We start from the raw sequence: 18529 nt of genomic DNA, 5'->3' as shown, positions 1-18529 counted from the left end.
TAAGAACATTATGATATAAACTTGCATACATAGAATTATATACTTACAAGTATATTTAAGTTCAGTATTTATTGGCATTTGTAGATACATTTATTACAATTGTATCAGAAGTATGAATGTTTGGCAAGTTTTTCTCCATATTCTCAAAAGTGGCAAATATAACTGGTGGAGCACTTGCCTATAGCTCAAGACCCTGTATTCAAAAGCCCTAGAGAAATATGTGAGACAGAAAAAGGGGGAAGGAAGAGAACTGAGGGGAGGATTAGGGGAGGGAGGCAGAGGGAAGGGGAAAGAACTATTGTCATTAAGTACAATTGGCATATGCTTTTAAAAACTAGCAGTAGTATTAACTCTTTAAGTATTTTATTTTCAGAATTGAACAGTTTCTTAATTGGTACATTTTTTTCCCTTTTATTTAGAAGTATTGGAGTTTGAACTCAGGGCTTTGCATTTGATAGGCTGGTAGTCTACCACTTGAGTCAGACCTCCATCCCTGTTTTTCTGCTGATGTGTTTGAGGTAGGGTCTTGCTTTCTTCAGGCACATGCCTGAGCCATTTTCTGTCTACTTGAGGCTTCCTGTCATTGAAATGATGGGTGTGTGCCTCTATATCCAACTTCCCTGCACAGAGGTAGAGCCTTTCAAACTTTTTTGCACTGACTGGCCTGGGTCTACAGCCCTCTCAGCCTCAGCCTCTCAAGTAGCTAGGGATACAAGTGGGAGCCATTGGCCCCTGGGTAACTTAACAGTTTTAGACTTGAGGAACATTAGTAATAGAATTTCTTTTAATACTTTTGGTAGCTAGATCAGTTTTTTGTTTGTTTTGTTTTTTGGGGTTTTTTTTTTTTTTTTTGCAAGGAGTCCTATTGAACTTAACCCGAGATTAAAAACTGATTTCAATATAATTTGACTTAGGCTTATGAAAATTTGCTTTAGGTGATGATTAAATTGATGGTAGTAGGAAAGACATACAGATTTTCTCATAAACTTAATTTTTTTCTCACTTTAGAGTAGCAAATCCTATTTTCTTATTAACACAACAGTGTTATCCTTTTGAACTCCCTAGCGCTAAGGTAGTCAGTCTTTGAACAGCTTAGTTTAGAATAATAATTTTTGCCTTGCTGGCAGTGCAGATGTTGATAGAAAAATGAATGACAAGAAACACTAGATTTGGCTCCTAAAAACCCAGTCCTGAAGTCCAACATGCTTGGTACTTCACGTAAGTCATTCATTGTCTTCCACATTTGTAAAACTGTTTCACTCCTCCCCACTATCTAGCTGTGGTGCAAAATGAGGTTAACATATGAGAAAACATTGTGGTGGCTGTAAGCAAAAGTAATAGAAGGTCTTAACATGGTCAGAAATGTCATATTAAGGACATTCAGTGTGGTGTGCATAGTAGTTGGATTAGTTTTTGTTTCAGCTCTTCAATTCAGTAATCTGATATCTAACAACAGATTTCATTATTCCTCCTGTAGGCAAAAACCAGCTAAATAAGTAACAATAAACAAGGTAAAATGTTATAAAAGTGGTTCAGAAGCTAGAACTCTCAGGTACTTTTTAATTGTCAAAATCTCTTTGGGAAAGAGATGCATATAGTTAAGAGAGGGTTCTGATGAATGTACCCTCCAGGTTTATATATATATATATCACTTCATAGATCAGGGTTGGCTTTTTGCTGGGCAGTACTTATTTCCCCACTACTTAAACCAAGATATGCCAAATGATTTTCTGTTCATAACTACCTGCAGAAATGTTGCTCATACAAGCACTTGTTTCAATTGAAGATTACAAGCATATATAATACCAGAAGAAACAGATTAGCCCCCATATGTACCCGTCACACATCTTTTAACAATCAATATAACTGAACAGCCAATTTCATCACATCTGTACCACCATTTACTTGGTTCCCTTTATTATTATGTATTCCCTATATTAATTATTATTATTTTATTTTTTGCCAGTCTTGGGGCTTGAACTCAGAGCCTGGGCATTGTCCCTGAGCCTGTTGGTACTAAAGGCTAGCACTCTACCACTTGAGCCACAACGCCACTTCTGGCCTTTTCTGTTTATGTAGAAGAGAGGAATGGAACCAAGGGCTGCAGGCATGCTAGGCAAGCACTCTACCACTAAGCCACATTCCCAGCCCTTATTATTTTCTTATGTAAATGCTACAATATATCTTTATGAAAATAGGTATGAAGTTACAATGCTGTTGTTATTCTTAATACAGATAGTGTTTTATCGATACCATTAAATAAATTGTGGGAGTAGTGGGGCTCAAACTCAAGTTCTGAGAAATGCCCCTCAGCTTTTTTTGGTCAAGACTTGTGCTCTATCATTTGAGCCACAGCTCCGTTTCTGACTTTGGTGGTTAATTGGAGATAAGAGTATCATGGACTTTCCTGCCTGGGCTTCAAACTGAGATGTTCAGATTTTAGCTTCCTGAATGGCTAGGATTACAGATGTGAGTCACTGGGGCCCAGTAAATATCCAATTTATATTTCCCATGTTTCACAATTGTATTAAAAATTATATATTTGAATTGGCATCCAGTTAAGGTCTATGCATTATGTACCTTTAATGTTTCTTTAAATCTGTAGGTTCTTACCCACTCATACTTTGTTGTTAAAGAAACTAGGACATGCTGGTTGCTGATGGCTCACACCTACAATCCTGGCTACTTAGGAGGCTGAGGTCTGAGGGTCACAGTTTGAAGCCAGCCTGTGCAGGAAAGTCCATGAGACTCTTTATGTCTAATTAATCACAGGAATGCTGGAAGTAGGGCTGTGTGTGGCTTAATGATAAGCACTAGTCTTGAGCATAAAAGCTCAGGGACAGCATTAGCGCATGAGTTCAGGCCCTAGAAACTTCACAAAAAGAAAAGAAACAAACTAGGTCTTTGTTTTATTGATTGGATTTCTATAGTAGTGTTAATGTGTTCTGTCTTGTCTTTCCTACAAAATGGCAGTTAGATTATTGGTAATTAAATGCTTTGAGGGAGCCTGGGCACTCTTCCATGATCTCTTTCACTCAAGGCTAGTGCTTTACCACTTGGAGCCACAGCTCCACTTCCTGTTTTCTGGTGGTTAATTGGAGATGAGTGTTACAGACTTTCCTGCCTAGGCTGGCTTTGAATCATAATCCTCAGGTCTCAGCCTTCTGAGTAACTAGGATTATAAGCGTGAGCCACCAGCATTCAGCTTAAATGCATTTTTTATAGGAAGCAAGAATAGTTGTAGTGACTGATAATTACTTAAGGAAGAAAATCTTTTTTGATGTTTACTACCCATATATTACCATTGCTTAAATTTATTAATTCACCAGTGTTGTAAAATGGTAATATTCTAATGCTATTAAGCCCTTTTTAAGTTAGTTATAAGTTGATTTTCTTCTATAAAGAAAAATGTGCCCTATTTGTATACTAAGGTATAGTTAGAATAAAAAGATAAGACATATGTATTTGATTCCCTTTCAATTAGTTGGTTCCATGCAATGCTTCAAAGATAAGTGGCCTGGTAGGTGTTTTCTTGTTTGTATGTTTTTAAATGTCTGGCATGATTCTTGATACTATTTAATAGCTTCCTTGCTTTTGGCCTGACCACATTCTCAGGTTCTCTTATACATTGCTTCCTCATACTTGAAATCAGCCTATTGTAAGGAGACCATGCTCTAGTGAGAAATGTTATTTAGAAAACACAGCCTGAATGCTAGAGGTGTCCATTGCCACAGGGTTATTGTTTTGGGATCTATTTAGTGAAATTTGTGCATTTTTTTTTCAGAGGTATAAAACATCTGGTTTTCCCCAAAGATAAATGCCTCATAAATTTATATTGGTATTCTATCTTTTTACTTAACGATGAAAATCCCATAAATGAGAGCAGCACAATTACTAACCTAGTTCTACTCTATGCTGAATATACAAGAAGAAACAATCTCAATCCTATGACCTCCAGCTGAGAATCATTTAAGGTTCTTGTACAGCTCTTTTTTTTTCCTTTTGGCCAGTCCTGGAGCTTTAGCTCAGGGCCTGAGCACTGTCCCTGGCTTCCTTTTGCTCAAGGCTAGCACTCGACCACTTGAGCCACGTTGCCCACTTCTGCCTTTTTCTGTTTATGTGATGCTGAGAAATCGAACCCAGGGCTTTCATGTATGTGAGGCAAGCACCCTATCACTAGGCCATATACTCTTCCTGTTAGAGATGAACTGTCAAATTTCTTTGTGTTATAGATTTTGTTTCAAAAAATTTTAAATTAGCCAGGCACCTGGTGGCTCATGCCACTGACACCCAGGAAGATGGCTTGAGCCCAAAAGTTCAGAGCCAACCAGGGTGATACCTAGAAATTCTACCTCTCAACAACAAACAAACAGCAGAGTGTGGGTAGCTTCACTAGCCTTGAGCATAAAAGTTAAGAGATAGTGCAGAACATACTCAATAATCCTGGAAAAAGTGAAAATCAGTCATAAAGAAATGCAGTTGCTACCCTGGTCACAAGCATGATTTATTTGTCATGTATCAGGTGTGTTCTGTTATTATATCATCTGAACCTTTCTGCATCTTGTCTTATACTACTGTTTTGTGATTGATAACAGTTAAGTTAAAAAAGTTTTGATCAGGGCTGGGGATATAGCCTAGTGGCAAGAGTGCCTGCCTCGGATACACGAGGCCCTAGGTTCGATTCCCCAGCACCACATATACAGAAAACGGCCAGAAGCGGCGCTGTGGCTCAAGTGGCAGAGTGCTAGCCTTGAGCGGGAAGAAGCCAGGGACAGTGCTCAGGCCCTGAGTCCAAGGCCCAGGACTGGCCAAAAAAAAAAAAAAAAAGTTTTGATCACCTTTCCTTTTCTAGTGAGCACTTTTCAGAACTTAATAGGTCTAATACTGCTTCTCTAAAATAGATGGCTATCAAATCATTGTTAGCAACTTAATGTTTGTTTTATTTACTTATTGCTGGTCCTGAGGCTTGAACACAGTCTGAGCACTGTCTTTTACTTTTTTTGCTCAAGGCTTGTACTCTACTATTTGAGCCACAAACTCTGCTTCTAGCTTTTTTGGGTGCTTAAAGATAAAGATAAACGTATTCACAGACTTTCTTTCTTGCTTGGGCTTGGTTTCGAACTGTCATCCTCAGATCTCATTCTCTTGAGTAGCTAGGATTACAGACGTGAAGCCATTGACACCCAGCTGTTGGTTTTTGTGAGATATAATTTCTAGGTATCACAACCCGCCCACTCCCCCCCCCCCCCCCCAGCCCTGAATTTTTGGGCTCAAGCCATCTTCCTGCCTTAGCCTTCCAAGTAACTAGGGTGACAGGCATGTGCCAGTACACCAGGGTTAAAAGTTTTGTTTAAATGGAAAAAAGCTTGGTTGAAAACGAGATTTGAGTCTATAAAAGAGCTGGATGCATTTTTTTCCTTCAGAATGATATTTTATTATTTGTCTTAACCATATTGTCTCAAAAAGAGAGAACACTAGGCTCGAATTATACTTGATAACTTAGAACTGTGTTCAAACTGTTCATTCAGCCTTAATTTCCTCTCATGTATACAATAAGAATAAAAGTGTGGCTCATAAAGTTATTGTAAGAATTATACAAATAGGACCAAATACATTCTAAGAATGTTACTTTATTTGCTGTTTAATGATTCTGATTTATTTGGAATAGAAATTTAATAACGTGTTTTTTTTTAATATATGTATACCAGTTGTATATGTATCAGCTGTTCAGAAGTTTAGCCTATATCCATTCCTTTGGAATCTGCCATCGGGATATTAAACCACAGAACCTCTTGTTGGATCCTGATACAGCTGTCTTAAAACTCTGTGACTTTGGAAGGTAAGCTAGCTGTTCCTCTATCCAGTATTTGAAAAATGTGATTGTATGAACTGGATGAAAAGCTGAAAGATGACAAAATCTTGTGAATGTTAACTTAAAAAGTTACTATATGAACAAAAATGAGTTATGATGGTATGAATATGTCTGTTTATATGTTTCTAGATGTACAAGCATGGTTTATTTTTGAGGGAATATACATTAATTCCAAAACATTGATTGCTTCTGGTAGGGGAAACTTGGGGAATACAGTATACTTGGGAAACTTGAGAACTTTTTATTTTATTTTTGTCTGGATTTATATTAAGTATATATACTCCTGTAAGAGAAAGAAGTTAGGTCCATCAAGTAGTATAAAACAGTATATAGGCTGCAAAGCTTTCAATATTTATTACTAACTTACAGTGACTTTTCTGATTATAGATTTAATTTAAAAATATACTTTTTAGCTGGACACCTAGCTAATCCTAGCTATTCACTAAGTTACAACCCAGAATGGCAATACAAAACCAGCTCTGGAAAAGAAGTCAATGATATTCCATCTCCAATTAACCAGCAAAAATCCAGACTAGAGGCATAGCTCGAATGTTAAAGTCCCAGCCAAACAAGCTCAAAGTACTAAATCCAAATTCCCAGTATGGGGATGGGGAGGGAGGGGGAAATGTGCTTTTTGGTTTTTTTTTAGCTGAGATTTGAATCCATCTGAGTATCCATATCTACATTTTAGAAGTTGAATTTAAAGAATTAATCATTTGTCCTTCTATGACTTTAAATCTCTTTTTCCCTTAAATGGTGATAATTGACAAATAATTTATTTAAAAATTACTGTTGTAGATGGGCACCTGTAATCCTAGCTACTCAGGAGCCTGAGATCTGTGGATCGAGATTCAAAGCCAGCCTGTGCAGGGAAGTCTGTGAGACTCTTATCTCCAGTTAACCACCAGAAAACAGGAAGTGTCTCTGTGGCTCATGTGGTAGAGTGCTAGCCTAGAGCTGAAAAGCTCAGGGACAATGTCCAGGTCCAGAGTTCAAGCCCCACGATTGACCTCCCCCCCCCCCCCCCCCCGTACTGTTCTAAGGCTCGTGGCCCCTGGCATATGCCTGTAATCCTAGCTACTCTGGAGGTTCCAATTTGAGGATCGCATTCAAAGCCAGCCCAGGCAGGAAAGTTTTATGTGACTCTTATCTCCAGTAAACTACCAAAAGGCCAGAAATGGAGCTGTGAAACTGGCTCAAATGGTAGAGTACTAGCTTTAGCTCAGGCGCTAAGTTTCCAAACCCCAGGACTGGCACATGCGCATGCACACGTTACTGTTCTAATTTCCCCCCCAGGGTGATATTATAAAATTATATTTTTTAGAGTTACAGTTCATATTTTCTTTTTTATCTTTATATTGGAATGATAAGAAGCTTCCGTAAACATTTGGTGTTGATAGCAGTAGAGGTTCCTTTAATATATTGATGTAAAGATTCTATTTTTATTTTTCTTTTCTTTATTAGTGCAAAGCAGCTGGTCCGAGGAGAACCCAATGTTTCATATATCTGTTCTCGGTACTATAGGGCACCAGAGTTGATCTTTGGAGCCACTGATTATACCTCTAGTATAGGTAAGTATCCAGACTGACCAGAATGTTTGTAATTGTTAGTCACATCTTGAGTTTAGTCATTTTATTGCCTTCACTACTGTGCAAAGAATAGTATGGCCTGTAGTAGAAATTTTCTTAAAAACAAAAAAATGTATAGAATTAAAATTTTTTTCACCTCTTGGATTTAAGATGTGCTTACTATTCCATTTTAGGGAGTTATTTATTTTATTGGAGTTGTAAAACTAGTCTGTTATGGTCAGTTAATACATGTGTATTTTAGAGATTGCAAATAAATTCTAAGTGGCATACTTAAATTCTTAAAAGAATTTTTTCTGAAAAACTCATTTTGAGCTTAATTGCCATTGAAGAATTTGTTAGTTAAATGTTATTTCATCATACTAGTAATGAAATTGATAGGAAGACAGTATTTCTGAATTCCTACTTGTAGTCTCAATTGGTTATTTAATGACAAATCCACTTAAGCCATTAGTATTTCAGCCAAACCCACTGATTCTTTAGAAATCTTCATCAGAGATGTTTAGAAAGAAAAGAATTGGGACAATACATTCTTCTTTGACCTTGTTTTCCCCTTACATTTTAATGCAGTGGCTTGGAGTGAACAGAGTGAATATAAATAGGAAGCTAAAAACCAAGAAGTAAGCTTAGGTTAGGTGTGCAGGTGTAGGCAAAAATTATTTTACTCATGTGTTGTTTCTACAGAGAACTTCTTAGTAAGAAATATAGAAACAGAGCTGGGCACTGGCAGTTCACACCTAATCCTAGCTACTCGGGAGGCTGAGATCTGAGAATCCCAGTTCAAAGCCAGCCTGGGCAGGAAAGTCTGAGAGATTCTTATCTCCAATTAACTATCAGAAAGCCAGAAGTGGAGCTGTAGCTCAAGTGATAGAGCACTAGTCTTAAGCAAAATGAAGTTCAGGCAGGGTTAACTCCCAGGACTAATGGAGAGGGTTGGGGTGGGGTGTGTGTGGAATGAAAACACACACACCACCACCACCACCCCCACCACCCCCACCCCCTGAAATAGAACTTGAGATAGTTTTGTTGTTTTTTTGGCCAGTCCTGGGGCTGCCAGTCCCGGGACTTGAGCTTGGGCCTGAGCACTGCCCCTGGCTTCTTTTGGCTCAAGGCTAACACTCCCAACTTGAGCCACAGGTACCACTTCTGGCCTTTTCTCTATATGTGGTGCTGGGGAATCAAACCTAGGGCTTCGTGTATACAAGGCAAGCACTCTTGCCACTAGGCCATATTCCCAGCCCCTTTGAGATAGTTTTTACTTTTCTAATACAAGTAGAAATTTTCTGATATGAACACTTCTAAACCCAAACACATGTTTATGTTGCAAAAGAACAATAAGCTAAAATATATTTTCAGTTGTGCCTAGAGATTAGGCATTTTTATGTTCCCATTTCTTTTCTATGAACAGTGCAAATTTCTACCCACTAAAAAGTGTGATAGTCTTTTGAAAGTAGGTTTGCCTTCTAAGACTTTTGGACATGTCCAGAACATGTAGGGGCTCTGTATACTACATTTTGACACTTGCTGCACAGAGGAAAGTGTGATCTTTTTTTATGGGTGTGTTGGCTAAATCTTACTCTGAATGTATTATGTGGATTATATTAATTGATGATAAATGCTACAAAGACTATTTTGTTTGGAGTCCATCTGGGTTTGACCTTCAGATTTACTGCTGCTGAGCTAGCTATAAAGTAGATTGTTAATGGTTCTGTTTACCTGTCTTATTTAGTGGCTGGCTGTAGGCAGTAAATAAAATATTAGTGAAAGTACTGTGGGAATATCAGGAAAGTACTAAAGGAATGTAAGTGTTCTTTTTGTGGTCCTTACTAACTTGACTGTCCTCAAGCAAATTTTAACCCTTTGTGTTTGCAGGTATCAGTGAATTTTCTAGTTGATTGCTATCTCATTCAAAAACATAATTTTGGTTATCTATATACAAGATACTGGGTTGAATTGTGTCATAGTCACCTAAAATAAAGACAGTTTCATTCTTCTAAAACAGTCATCAAATATCATGTGTTACTTTAAGGACTGTTTATATGAATTGTGGCCTTTTGCATAGATTTGGTTTTTCTTTTGAGATGTAGGAAGCTTAGCACTTGAGGCTTTGTAAGATTTGTAAACATACTGAGGGAAGGGAGAGTAGGAGGGGTAGATGGATGGGCAGATATTGAGAGATTTGGAAGTATGCTGATAGAGGTACATTTTGAGATGTTTCAACAACAATAATGGAAATAGTCACTAATTCTGATCAGATATTGTTATAGTTGTATATATTCAAAACTGAACTTCTCACTTTTATTAGATGGTCATAATTGAGCAGAATGAGAACAAAAGGCCTCTGTAGGACAAGGAAAGAAAGTATATGAGCTTTTGAAGACTGCGTGATTAGGATTTAAGAATGGGTTCCAAACCTAGTGCTATGCTACTCAATATGAGCTTTACCTTTGGCAACTCATCAGATTTGTTATGCCTTTATTTTCTTATCTGTGGATTGTCTTTTGTTAAATGGTCTCAGAAGATCTCTTGATCATGACCAAGAGTTAAGTATGAAACAAAATACTATTTTAGCTTATCTCTTAAGTAAATTTAGTGAGCCAGACTTTTGTTTTAGGTAAAATTTTCTTCTGTTTGGAGAGGTTCATCAGTTTGTCTTATGAAGTAAGAATAGAAGAGATCTTTTACTTTTTAGAAAATGAATAGCAAATACCTTGTTTGTAGTAATTTGAAGACACTTAAATTCACTTAGTGAATCTTTTGATAGCTATGGTAATAGTATTCCTTGACATTTCACTTCTTATTTATCTTCTAATTTGTAACTGAACCCTAAGAAAACATTTCTCATTGTTTTTTTTTTTTTTTTTGTTTTTGTTTGTTTTTTGGCCAGTCCTAGGCTGTGAACTCAGGGCCTGAGCACTGTCCCTGGCTTCTTTTTTGCTCAAGGCCACTCTGCCATTTGAGCTCCAGCGCCACCTCTGGCCATTTTATGTATATGTGGTGCTGAGGAATCGAACCCAGGGCCTCATGTATACGAGGCAAGCACTCTTGCCACTAGGCCATATTCCCAGCTCCCTCTCATTGTTTTTTATGAGGCATAATTATTTACCCGCAACTTTTCCTAACCTTGTCTTCTGAGATGAATTATTCTATATTATAAAAGAAAGAAGTGTGTGCATATTTATTACTCTCATCTAATTAGCTGGGTAAGGAAATGTTTTAAAATTGAATAAAAATATTTTAAGAGTTTGGGATATAGGTCAGTAATTAGAGGGCAGTACCCCAGCACCACCAAAAAGAAAAAAAAAACACATTGAATAAGATCATATATTTACACTTCACTATAAAAGTGTAGTGCTGGTTTTATATAAAGTAAAAATTCCCTAGCAAAATTTTTATTTGCTTCATTTAGCACTTTCCTAATATATGAAGTAGAACTCTCTTGGTATAGGTTACAGAGTAGATGTCTCAGTTATCTTTACTTGGAACTGGACAAAATCAACTTGAATTTCTTTTTCTTTCTTTCTTTTTTTTTTTACTATGTATGTGGTGCTGGGGAATCGAACCCAGGGCTTCATGTATACGAGGCGAACACTCTTGCCACTCAGCCATATTCCCAGCCCCCAACTTGAATTTCTTAAATGAATTCTATGTCATTTTCTAGGTGAATAGAAAGTAATAACAGATCCCTTGAGACCAGGGGTTCGTGGCCAGCCACGGCATAGTAAGATAGGGATCTCATTAAATAAATAGGTTCAGGGCTCAGGTTTTGATCAATTGTAGTTTGCCTCACAAGTTCAAGGCCCCAAGTTCCATTACTAGCACTATATAAATAAGAAAAGAACACACAGAGGGAAAAAAAAGGGCAAGAAAATAGTCACTGGAACAGAGATTTTTTCAGTTCCTCTTAGTGATACTATACCTTACCACATCAGATTCCTAATTATTGTTTTCTCCATGGCATTCAGTATTATTTCTCTCTGACTGGCAATGACTTATGTTCATTCCTCTAAAGCACTTTAGTATTCATCCATACAAAACCCAGAAATCTCAGAAACCTGGGAACTAAACAGAAGTTTTTCCTAGCAAGAGATCTTAATAGTAGGCTTTAAGTAGAGTGACTTACAATTTACCTTTAGGTACATTTGAGAGAAAAAGAAAAATCTTATTAATGGTTAGCTCTGGACCGTAGATAAAAACGAGAATATTCTTGTTGGGCAGTGGTTCACACCTATAATCCTAGGTACTCTGGTGGCTGAGATTTGAGAATTAAAGAATTTAAAGCCAGCCCAGGCAGAAAAGTCCATGAGACTCATCTCCAGTAAACTATTCAGAAAAAGCCAAAGTAGTGCTGTGGCTCAAGTGGTAGATTGCTGCAAGCCTTGAGTGCAAAGAGGCTCAGGGACAGCACCCAGGCCCCAAGTTCAAGTCCCAGGACCAGCAAAAACAAAACAACAAACTATTCTGGATAAGCCAGGACATTGTGTTAAATTATTTTTTAAATTTATCAGTAGAATTAACAAGGTATTTACATTACTTTTAAAAGTTTTCTCTCAGGATCGAGATTCTTATTTTCATTGAAAAGTCAATTATTTGGGGGCATTGCTCAAATGGTAGATAATTTACTTAGCAATCACAAAGCCCTAGGTTCAGTTCTTAGTACTGAGAAGAAAGCTAATTGTTTTTGTAATTTACAAAATACAGTAGTTTTTCCTCCTATTTTGAATTTTATGTAGAGCTATTTTTTATCAGTAAGCAAAGTAAAACGAGAAAATGTATAAGTATTTCAATTCAAGGTACAGTGTTTTTAATAAACTTATTTTCTTTTCTCATCAGACGTATGGTCTGCAGGCTGTGTATTGGCTGAACTATTGCTAGGACAACCAATATTTCCAGGAGATAGTGGTGTGGATCAGTTGGTGGAAATAATCAAGGTGAGAATGTTTAAGTAGAAATTTTGAACTGAAAGTAATTTTGGTACTATTTTAATAATATAACACCAACACACATACATGAATATACATACACGAGCATATGCATAAGGAAAATGGAGAAAGTGATCTGAGGTCACTTAGCAAGTTCAACTGTAGAATAAGTAAAAGAATTGCTCATCTGGGCTGGGAATATGGCCTAGTGGCAAGTGTGCTTGCCTCGTATACATGAAGCCCTGTGTTCAATTCCCCAGCACCACATATATAGAAAATGGCCAGAAGTGGCAGAGTGCTAGCCGTGAGCAAAAAGAAGCCAGGGACAGTGCTCAGGCCCTGAGTCCAAGGCCCAGGACTGACAAAAAATTTAAAAAAAGAACTGCTCATCGATTGGACTTGATTTGAGTTTTTGTTTTGTCTGTTGTATGTTTCAGGGGAGGGGAGAGGAAATATATGTCTCTGATACAGGAAAGAGATTTATCTATTAAAGTACTTAAAACAAAATTAGAATATTAATTCACTAAAGTGTTATATAAGCTGAATAAAAGCAGAAGCTATGTATGGTTTTTGCTCATCATGTACTCTACTAATACTCTGTGGAGCACATGAGGCATATTAATATTTACTCAGTTTTATCAGTATTTACTGAATGTAATAATGAATACCTTTATGTAAAAAGTTTTAATATTTGAGGTTTTAAAGGAACACACACACATCTTTTTTAAGAAACTCACATATCTATATTTAAACTACTACATGAATTAAAGTTTCAGTTTGGTTACAGTATGATCTATTGTTTGGGTCTTATTCATGGTTCCTCCCATTTTTCATAAATTTCTAAAATTAAAAATCTCATCATCTATCTGATGTAAAAGCCTTTAAGTTATGCACCTGACAGTTATGTTCCTATTCAGTTATGTTTTTAAAAAATTAGTTTCTTGAGCATTTCCAACATTAGGTTGCTACTTTGGGCTACAGCAATTGCATTTTTGGACAGTTTGAGTTCAGTTATTATGCTGAACGCTTAACTCCTCTGGTAATTAAAACCAGTTGAATACTACACTGATCAAATGTGCTAGCTTTCTACTTTCTTTTGATAAAAGTTGACTTTGCCAAATGTTATTTACACATTTGGTTGAAAAGACCAATGTGATCAGTTCTTACTTATGATCTATGTAATTTTTACAATATGTAGCTGCGACCACTGTGGTAATCATCTTTTTGTTTCATATCCAACCTTTAACATTATTAACACTATTACTACTTGATTTCTGCACTAGACTCATATCTGTTTGAATCATATTCTCTTTGTTCCCCAAAACGTCTGCATCCTCTTTTGTCTAAACTACTCTTAATATAGAAGTTGATAAACTATCTGTAATGGGCTACATAAAATATTTTAGGCAGAACCAAGTCAGAACCAAGGATGCCACTTAGATAATTAAATTACAAAGGAGAAAAACTCTGGTATTAAAATTTTTATATAAAAAATTTTATTAGCAAAATTCAAAATACAATAATTATGAGTTATTTTTAAACAAAGACATAATTAGAGTAAGTTCTTTTTTGAGAGATCAATATTTAATTATGGCCCAAAGGTAATATTCTCTTTCATCGAATTGATGCAAGTCTGTAAAAATTAGCTCCTGAGCCTTACCAAACATAGAGGAGGCTGTAGTTACCTGATCACTGCTTCAGTGCTGTCATTCGGCCTTATTTCTGTGTCTAAGCTTTTATTTGACCTACCTAAGCCCTGTGAAGTACGGTTCTCTTTCCTTTCTATTGCCATTCTGTTTATTGTGTACATTTAGCTCATTAGAATTGTATCATTTGTACATTTTAGAATTTTTGTTATTTTTTGTTGTTATTAATACACTGGACTGGAGGTGTGGATTAAGTGATAAAGGACAAGTCCTGGTACCAGCACCAAACCAACACCCCCCCCCCCCAAAAAAAAAATATAAGAAAGAAAGAAAAGAAAAAGTTGTTTAAAAAAGAGAAATGTCCGATATGGTTTCAGATACATGGTAAAAAGTAGAATATTTTGGAAAAACCTGTAACAAATTTGCAAACGTATGTTCACTGACATAAATGTTTTTCTTTGACCCCTCCAATATCAGTCATAGGAATGAGATTATTTAGGAAAATATCTGTAGACTTTTGTAATCCTAATAAGGGCAATAGCTTTTAGTAGCTATTACTTTTTTGAAGTAATGACATATATTATGATTTAACATGTTAAGTGCAGGAGACCAAGAAAGCGCACAAACAAATACAAAGGATGGAAACAACAAAATGAATCATCACCTACTGTTGTGGTACATGACAAAAAATAACTTTTAATATTTAGTGTACATTTTATATTTAAATTAACATTTTACAGTTGTTAAACAACATATTTCCTATGTCAAAAATATGGATATTAATGCATAGATTGCATGTGTTCTAAATTTTGTAATTGATTTTGGAAAGAATAATATTGGTAAGGTAAAATAATATGTTACTGTTTTAAAGTGAAATTTGTATGAGATGGTGGCCTTATGAGTTAACTTTCTTATATAAATAACTTTACTAATAGTTTCTCCCTCCCCTTCTCTTCAAATGTTAAAATGTAAATTCCAAGTTAGAGGACAGCTTCAGTCCTAGAAGCAGTTTCTATATTAAAATATCATAAAAAAACTAGAAGTTTGAAATATACTAACCTTTTTTTGTTTTTTTGTGTGATTGTAAACTGATTAATTTTAATTGATTACTAATGTCTTACATGTCAAATTTGTACAGTCATGTGAACCTACTGACATCTACTTCTAGTGCGATTTCAATAAGTTTTGGTGCTTTTTTGATTTTTTTTCCCTTATTTATTGTCAAAGTGATATACAGAGAGGTTACAGTTTTATACATTAGGCCTTGGGTACATTTCTTGTACTGTTTGTTACCTCTGCCCTCATTCCTCCCTCCCCCTCCCCCTCCCCCTCTTCCTCTCCCCCCATGAGTTGTTCAGTTGGTTTACACCAAATGCTGTAAAGCAAGTAGTGCTTTTGGAGTTGTCTTTTTATCCTTTGTCTCTCGATTTTGATAACCTTTTCATATTATGACGAAAGTTTAAAATACACACTTTTACGTATTTCATAAGCATTTACTTATGACCTCATAATAATTTGATGATTACCTTTGAAAGGAAGAGTTTTAGGATTGAATTGGTCAAGTTCTACCTCTTGACCATAGATTTTCAGTTATCACTTCTATAGTTTGCTGACTAAACCTATGAAAGTTGGCATGTGTCTTCTGGAAAGACAAACATTAAACATATTGACAATTTTTTTTCCAATACTGACATTCTATATGACAGCTGAAAATTATTAATACCCTTTGTAAAACTTTAATTATTGTTTAAATTTTCTCAACTTGTAATCGATTTAGATGTCTGTTCAGATAGATTTTACAGAGTTAAGAGTTTTAAAATCTACAGAAAATGTGTGTAAGAAATTTAAGATGCAAATGATCTCTCTCTCTTTCTCTCTTTTATTTTTTTTTTTGGTGTGGCCCTGAAATTTGAACTCAGTGCCTGGGCCACAGTTCCTGAGCTTCTTTTTGCTTAAGGCTAGCATTCTACCATTGAACCACAACTCTACTTCCAGGTTTTTGGTAGTTTATTGGAGTCTCGTGGGCTTTCTTGCCTGGTCTGGCTATTCTCAGATCTCAGCCTCTTGAATAGCTAGGATTACAGGCCTGAGCCACTGGCACAGGGCTCAAAAATCTTTTATCTATGTTACTGATTCAGAGGGACTCACCTTTTTTACCAGTGGGGAGTAAAATTAGAAGGAAGGTAAAAGAATAAATTTTCCTTTTTTCTTTTTAATGTTTTGTAATAAACTCTACAATCCTGTTCTTTTACAGTAACAGGAACTAAGAAAATAGGATGTTTTTGTTTTGTGCTAAAATCTTTTGTAAATAAGTAACAGTTTGTATAGAACTAAAGCCATATTAGTAAGAAATATTGATCAAAATAATCGCTCCTAGTCTTTTAATTTGACTGATGGTTGTTTATGGTGTAATTTAAGGAAAGAAATCAGAGAATTCTTGGCTCCTCAATATTCTCTATTTTGAGAAACTGTTGTCTCTCATAAAAGCTATCACTGAGATCTTCCTTTGTCCTGGCCATTAAGCTCAGCGCTTTAACATTTATTACCACATTTAATCCTTATATTAACTTAAGTTATCATTACCACTACCATATCTGGAGATGAGGTACTGGAATTTGATCTATCATTAGCTAAATTGATATTCTGTATTGATGGAATTTTGTAGCTTTGGAGGAGACAATATGGGCCTTAATGTCAGGTTGATGTCCAGAACACTTACGTTCATTGCAACATTATCTACATTTAATATGAAATCATTCTAAGTGTTTATCGGTGGATCTATGGATGAAGAAAACGTGGCAAATGTGTAGACTATTCAGCCTTATAAAGTAGGGGATTTTGTTATTTGTAAAAATACGAATAATAGACCTCTAGGATCATGAAATAAGCTAAGCATAAAAAGGCAAAATTTAAATTCTCTCTGACATAAGGTAATCTAAAGCAATTGAACTCATAGAAGCAGAGAATCAAATGCTGATTACCAGAGGCTAGGGGATAGGAATAGGAGACATAGGTCAAACTATACAAAATTGCAGTTCAAAATAAATGGTAAGCATTTAAAATAATGGATACGTTAATTATCTTGATTTAATCATTCTACACTAACTACATCTAAAAATCACTATACCCATTATTATATATGATTATAATTTGTCAATTAATTGAGTTTTAAAATGAACTCATAATGGAATACAGAGACCTAGATGTAAAGGCCAAAACTGTAAAATTCTTCAAAGGAAGTAGGCAACTAGGCAATAATTTCTCCTCTTAAAGAATTTTTTTATTACTGCAGATTGGTTATACAAAATAATGAGTGTCCATTATTACATTTTCATGAATATATGCAGTACACTTGGATCATATTTACTCCCATTGCTTTTATACTCCCCATCTCACTCCGATTGGTCCCTGTCCTCTTCCCAAATAGCCCTCTTTCTACTTTAATGTCTTTTTAAAAAAATCTAGATTATGCAAATGAGAGAAAACATGATATTTAACTGAATCTGACTTATTTCACTTGATAGGATGGTTTTCAGTTCTATCAATTTTCCTAAAAGACATAATTTCATCCTTGATGGCTGTTGATAGTTACCTAGACTGGTTCTGTAACTTGGTCATTGGGAATGGTGCTGCAATAAACATGGGTGTACAGGTGTCTCTGTGATAGAGATAAACTCTACGACTAGATTCATTGGGGTGCATACTCACAGGTGGTATAGATGGATTATATAGCAGTTCTATTTTTAGGTTTTCTCCACAATAGATCACATTGTAGGTCTCAGAACAAAGTTTATCCATTCACAAGAGTGAGGCAGTTGGGTGCCATTGGCTCATATGCCTATAATCCTAGCTACACAGAAGACTGAGATCTAAGGACCAAGGCTCAAAACCAGCATCTGTGAGACTCTTATCTCCAATTAACCACCAGAAAACTGGAAGTGATGCTGTGGCTCAAAGTAGTAGAGTGTAGCCTTTAGTGAAAAAGCTAAGGCATAGCACCCAGGCTTGAGCCTAACAACCGCCACCCTCCCGCCCCCCGCCAAGAAATAGTGAGGAATGATGTATTTAGACCTGAATGCCCCATTATGTTTAGTAGTATTTGTTTCATATAATTGCATGCAGCACTTCTCAAAGGATATATATATTTTTTAATTTTTAAATTTTATTGTTGATTGTGGGCCTTGAACTCTGAGCCTGGGCACTGTTCCTGAGCTCTTCAGCTCAAGGCTAGCACTCTACCACTTGAGTCACAGTGCCACTCCGGTTTTCTGTTGGTTCATTGGAGATAAGAGTCCCATGGAATTTGCTGCCCAAGCTGACTTTGAACTGTGATCCTCAGATCTCAGCCTCCTGAGTAGCTAGGATTATAGGCATGAGCCACTGGTGCCCAGCTACCACATATATTTATAATCATTGTATTTTCTTAATGGATTGTCCCTCTTGGCATGTAGTGATTGCTTTTTATCCTTTCTAAGTAATTTTGTCTTGAAGTTTGCTTAGTAA

The 18529-nt window shown here is 36.1% G+C and overlaps 1 protein-coding gene across 2 annotated transcripts in view; it reads left to right on the top strand.

The window, feature by feature from the left end:
- Gsk3b (glycogen synthase kinase 3 beta) overlaps nucleotides 1–18529 on the top strand; it is a 139070-nt gene that overhangs the window by 76685 nt on the left and 43856 nt on the right. For both annotated transcript variants that reach the window (XM_048346707.1, XM_048346708.1), the window contains exons 5-7: nucleotides 5709–5839; nucleotides 7337–7443; nucleotides 12292–12389. In XM_048346707.1, the coding sequence (XP_048202664.1) occupies nucleotides 5709–5839; nucleotides 7337–7443; nucleotides 12292–12389 (336 nt within the window). The remainder of the gene's footprint in view (nucleotides 1–5708; nucleotides 5840–7336; nucleotides 7444–12291; nucleotides 12390–18529) is intronic.

Source organism: Perognathus longimembris, chromosome 5 (assembly GCF_023159225.1).
Source record: "Perognathus longimembris pacificus isolate PPM17 chromosome 5, ASM2315922v1, whole genome shotgun sequence".
In the NCBI taxonomy this organism is placed as follows: Eukaryota; Metazoa; Chordata; class Mammalia; order Rodentia; family Heteromyidae; genus Perognathus; species Perognathus longimembris.
Note: the sequence above shows the minus strand (reverse complement) of the source record. Positions and strands in the feature narration are given on the sequence as shown.